At 35.2% G+C, this 5,849-nt stretch overlaps 3 protein-coding genes across 3 annotated transcripts; 2 read left to right on the top strand and 1 right to left on the bottom strand.

The window, feature by feature from the left end:
- LOC104766620 lies at window positions 7-1,603 on the top strand. Its single transcript, XM_010490534.1, has one exon. The coding sequence runs from the start codon at window positions 126-128 to the stop codon at window positions 1,335-1,337; it is 1,212 nt and encodes a 403-aa protein (XP_010488836.1). The 5' UTR covers window positions 7-125; the 3' UTR covers window positions 1,338-1,603.
- Window positions 3,063-3,891, top strand: LOC104767943. Its single transcript, XM_010491903.1, has 3 exons — window positions 3,063-3,353; window positions 3,717-3,744; window positions 3,833-3,891. The coding sequence occupies exons 1-3, from the start codon at window positions 3,063-3,065 to the stop codon at window positions 3,889-3,891; spliced, it is 378 nt and encodes a 125-aa protein (XP_010490205.1).
- Window positions 4,440-5,843, bottom strand: LOC104766619 (beta-1,4-mannosyl-glycoprotein 4-beta-N-acetylglucosaminyltransferase-like). The gene has a single exon (XM_010490533.2). The coding sequence runs from the start codon at window positions 5,627-5,629 to the stop codon at window positions 4,541-4,543; it is 1,089 nt and encodes a 362-aa protein (XP_010488835.1). The 5' UTR covers window positions 5,630-5,843; the 3' UTR covers window positions 4,440-4,540.

Here is a 5,849-nt window from a genome sequence, read left to right as displayed (position 1 = left end):
CTTTCCTTCGTCGTCCCCTCCAAGGACGACGACGGAACTGTCTTTGTATCCACCACGAAAATAAATTTCATCCTCTCCATTTGCTTTGGTTTCCCTCAGATTTAGTTTTGGCAAGAAAGAACAAAATGTCTTTTCTTGCACCTTGTCAAATCTTGGAGCTGAATATTATTTCGGCCCAAGAATTAGCGCCTGTGGCACGGTGTATGAAGACATATGCTATCGCTTGGATTGATCCAGAGCGTAAATTGACGACTCGAGTCGACAATACGGGTGGAACAAGCCCTACATGGAACGACAAGTTTGTGTTTCGTCTTGATGAGGAAGCACTCTACGATGCCACATCAATAGTTGTTATAGAGATCTATGCATTACATTGGTTCAAAGACATTCATGTTGGCACGGTACAAGCCTTAATAAGTGACCTTGTCAGCCCTTCTTCAGCTATGAGATTTGTTACCCTAGAGGTTCTTCGTGCCTCGGGCCGCCCTCACGGCCTCCTAAACATTGCGGTAGGGCTTATCGATAACTCGGGCCAAAGCATGCCTCTTTTGTTTGAAGACGATTTGTTGTTTCACAAGAAAAACATATCTCCAAAACCTGTAGGGCTTCGACGGTCTAAAAGTGATACAAGCTCAATGGTGGATTCGCCAAGGAAGGTGACACAATCCCGTGTGAGTTCTACTACAAACTCAGGTTTTGAGAAAGATGAGTTTTCATCTGACTCTCAGATGGTTGTGTACGAGCACCAGAGGAAAACACCAAATACATTGTTGAGGCAAAAAAAACAACAAATCGTGTATGGGACACCGATGAGGCCAAGGAACAAGACAGCATATACTCCCAAAAGAAACAATATTGAATATGGAACACCAATGAGGTCAAGACCGATCATTATTACAGAGTCTGATTTGGGTCCTTCAGCCTCAGTGGTTGCTGCCCAAATTGCAAAGGAGAAGGCTCTTACAGGGAAAGATGCGGAAAGTACTGTGATAAGTGTTGGTGAACGAAGCGTTGAGGGTCTTCGTTCTAAGCTAGAAAGGTGGCAAGCCAATCTACCAGTGGTTGTAGACGTGGGTTCAAGTTATCAACCAAGTTCTGAGTATAAAACAAACTCTAACTTCAACCCTAAATCAAATTACAAGCCCAATGAAATCGTCCCAAGAAATACCCAGATGGTTGGAGCTCCGCTCGCGAAGCAAGGTGGGAGGAACAACAAGAAAGGAGGAGATTATGGATTGTTTTCTTGTTTTGGTAACATTTGTGGCATTGAGTGTTCCATTGTTTGTGGTGGCTCTAGTGGACAAAAAGTATCCAAGAAGAAGAAGAAAAAGAAGTGAATAAAGCTTCAAACCATATTCCTTCAATTCTAAATGATTCATTTCTCATTATGTTTCTATTTTTCAAGCTTGTCGATTTTGCTACTCAATCATGAAATTTATACTAGTAAGCCAGGGAAAAAGGTACTTTTATTTATCCCATTACATTTTATAGTAAACATGAAAAAAATTTGGTTCAAACCGTTATGATTTCAAGAATATTAAATACTTGTGTCAATCATTTTTCATTAAGAAAAAGGTGTACATGTAGATTCTATTTTTTTTTTTATTTTAAATGAAACGATATTGGATTTACTATGTTAAAATCTTGTAAGGTCGATGCGCCAGTAATAGTAGTAGACATGGGCCTTTCTGACGATTGACAAAGACATATATGAGTTTGAAAGTTCTCTCCAGAATATGTCATAGTTGTTCTATTTTGTTTCGGGAGATGAAACGCCTAGCTTGATTTATTCCCCAGTGGTTAAATTTCCTACCTCACATTCGCGTACGTTTAACCTATCATCACCAATATCTCATAAGAGTACGACAAATAAATTCAATTGTGTAGTGAATGTCCTAAATCTTTGTTTCAAAATAGATTTTTTTACTTGATTATAAAAGAGTTTTTAAAAATAAAAGATAAAAAGTTCACTTGAATGCTTTGCCTATACTCTTATGACTATGTACAATGAGGGTGTTCAATAAAATTTTCAACCGTTTAATTCATGCAATGGACATGTTGAATTTTTTTTTGGTAAGTATGGACATGTTGAATTTGCTAAAAATCATACGTGTATTAAACTGAGTTGAATAGATTCAGCTGGTTGAATCTGAAAAAGCGGGATCTACATTGACACGTGGCGAAGTATGAGAGAAGAAGGTGAATGGGTTGTATCCATTTGATTTTTGTGAGATTTTATTTCATCCTAATTATTTTAGCTCAATTATTTTATATTAATTATTTTTTTTATAAAATAAAAAGTACATCAAAATTCATCATTTTAAAAAATCTATAAATAGAGACTAGTCTAGCTTTATTTGGACATAGAAAAAAATATCAATTTTTATTAGAATTTTCTATTTTCCTTGGACCAATTTTTTTTGTGTGTGTTTAAACTTCTTCATTTTACTTCCAAAAATTAAATTTTTTTAATTATAAATTACAAAAATAAATTTATATAAAAATTATTTAATTTAAAATTATATTAATTTAGTTTTAATTGATAATTATTATTTAATATATAATTATAAATCATAAAATAGAAATAAGAATAGAGAAATATAAAATAGTAGGGTAAGATGTTGAATTTTATTAAAAAAAACTATTGGAGAAGTTAAAATTGAATTGAATGTTGAATGATTAGGTGGAAGAAAGTGAAAATGATGTGAAATATTAACATTTTTTATTTTTTATGTTATTGTAAATCTTACTCCTTACATTAAATGTCAAGTTTATGTTGACTTTACCTAAACGATATATGAGTAAGTAATTTTATGGATTGTATTTTTTGTTCCCTAACTTTCAAGTTACAACACAAATTCAATGATATTGAATTCTCAATATGGTACTTTATGCAAAAAAAGGTAAATGAGTAAATAATTATTTTCTAATGATTGACCATTTTTTTTTCCTTATAACTGTGAAATGTAATATTCCTTACATTCGGTTTACAGTATATATTTATCAAAGCATCGGTAAATACTCCAAAGACAAATGCACATACGAGAATAAAAATAGAGAAAATGATGAGAACTTATACTATAGTCTCTATGCTCACGGTAACATTGTTGGTAACTAGAATAACATCCTCGCAGGTTGATGATGCTTCGTGTACTCCGACAGAGATTTCTGAAGAATATGATTATTGTGGCGATTCTCTCATGCTTGGTGTTCCTTGGGTTTTTCTATTAAAAGTATGTTGTGATAGTATACAAAGGGACAAGATGAAATGTATATGCCGAACCGTCACAACTCTGTTTTTGAAAAACTTTGACGTAAATAAGCTCTCCAAACTCTCTCATGCATGTGGCGATCTATTAGAGCATGGACATTGGTGTCTCTCATATTTTGGTCCCTCAAATATAATAAAATTATTTTCAGAGTTTTTAAGTTTGGTACGAGCATTGGTGTCCCTCACAATTGGTTTCTGAATAAAATAATAATATTTTAAATTTTAAAAATTAATTATTTAAATAAATATGTAAAAACATATTAAAGTTTTAATTAAAATAAAACATATAACATTAACATTAAAAACATAAGAAAATTACAAAGTTAAAAAAAACTTGAAAAAAACAAAACATACAATTAAAACATTGAGCAGATGTAAGTATCTATAATTTTTTTATTTGGAATTAACTTTTTAATTATAATACCGAAGGACGCTGCTGCACTTGCTCTTAGTCCCAGGATCTTACTGCGGAAGTAAGTATTATTATATATACACTACTCAAACTCTCACTTCTTACAAGTTTTTTTCATCATCTAATTCATATTTCTTTTGATAATTCAGTTTACAAAGTCCCGAAGGTACATCAGATTCAGAGCAGAGAAACACAATGGGATACTTAAAGACTCTTTCTCTTCATTATTTGTACCTTGTTTTAAGGAGAGTTTAATGATAAATCATGTTCTAGTTAAATCTGATATGTATTTGGTTAAGAAAAATATGACAAATTACAAAATAAGTGGACATTTTACATTAAAAAACAACAATTTACAACAGTCTATTCAAAGCATTTACTTTCAAAACATAAGGACGGTATTACAATAAAGAAACACAACTTTTCGTATCATGTTTAAATTTTTGTTATTTGATTTATTTTTAACAATATTGAGGTTGTTACCGTTTATGTGATTACTATATATTATATTATTATTCCTAACTGAATCAAATCTTTCTAGGTCCGCACAGTTCAACATTAACGCTCAGCCATGGGAAAAGGGTCATATTGCGTTCTTGATTCTGATTTTGACGTTCATAATGAGTCTCCCTATGTAAGCTATGTGACCTACCTCCTATGTCTCCAGTGCGTCGTTTTCATATTTGCTTATCTTTAAATTGCTACAAGAGTGGGATGAATGATGATGATGGTGCAAACATTAAAAACAAATGACACAAGATGGGATAAAGATCTATTTCTTATTTATCCGTTGTTTCGGATTAAGTTGGTGTGTGACAAGAAACTAGTGCTTCTCTAATTTTGTACATTATCTTCAGCTAGGGTTCTCGGATACAGCCTCCCGGGAGAAGAAACCGAAAGCGAGCAGCGTTCTGAATCAAAAAGGCAGGTAGATGTACCGCAGAAGCAGAACGCTGGATGGGTCCGATATTGCTAATCAACTCTTTGAAACTGTATTTTTCAGGAAGCATGTCAAAGAGATCATAACCTTTACATATATGTCTCTGTATCCTCGGATAATCCAAAAACTCCTTGCGCCTGACTCTGTCTGCATGACTGTAACCTTTCATCTTGAAAACGAAATCGCTGAGTCGTCTGAAACAGAAGCTGCAATGCCACCCTGCGTCGGATAGTATCAAGTCTGTCTGTCGGGAGTGGCGGTACTGAGTCCACTTCCTAGTATATAGATGGACAGAGGCTCTCCAGCTGCTGTAATCAACCGGGAACTCGAAGGAGTACATGTATTCCCTCATCTCTAGATGCATTGCATCTGGTATCCCGTCGCACCACTGTAGAAACTTCACAGTGTGAGGGCTTGGAATCTCGTCAGCATCTGACATGATCACCGCATCTCCATCAGAAATCCCAGCTTCTCTGAGCAACCAGTTCATCGCAACCCGCTGTTGCCCCTCCAGCAAAAAAGGGTCCTCGTACGGCTGCCCCTTGTAACGCTTTCTCCCAGGAAACACTCCGTGTACGATCTTACCCTCTGCAAACGAGAACCTCTCCCTATTGGAATCGAAGAAAAGAGGCTTCGGGATCCCTGTAAACGTAGTGTTTGACTCCAAGATCACAAACTTTGAAACGTAAGGCTCTAGTTCCCGCCATCTGAGTTCGAGAAGGTCAAGCTCGTTGCTGAAAATGATGGCATCAAAGACTTGCCTAGGCTCTGACCGAGGTGTCCACCCATGGAGTTCACAAAGATGTCCCATGGAGACATTCTCTGCGTAGTAATGAGGTATCCGTTTGAAAGGTGGCGGCGGTTTATCCCAAAGCGGACGGAAAAGATACGATATGGTTTGCAAATTTGTCAAGATACAAAACAAACATGTCAAGAAAAGTATGATCAGAGTTGGAAACACAAGTTTTATAGAAGGTGGTTTACGCAACGATCGAATCGTCGTCATCTATGCTTCTGAAACTCACCAACTCATAATCTTTTTTTTTATTTCCCCCTCCCCCTCTGCATAAAACAAGAACACAACAGATTAAAAGATCAAAATGAAACAAATCTGACTAAAGTAACTCATCATCATCCCCTGTCCTAACATCAAAGGTTCCAACTTTAACATTCAAAATAATCTAATTTCTAAACCCTTTAACCCCAATACAGAATCTCAAACAACG

The sequence above is a fragment of the Camelina sativa genome, chromosome 19 (assembly GCF_000633955.1).
Source record: "Camelina sativa cultivar DH55 chromosome 19, Cs, whole genome shotgun sequence".
NCBI lineage: Eukaryota > Viridiplantae > Streptophyta > Magnoliopsida > Brassicales > Brassicaceae > Camelina > Camelina sativa.
The sequence above is the reverse complement of the archived record's forward strand: the minus strand, read 5'-3'. Positions and strand labels throughout refer to the sequence as shown.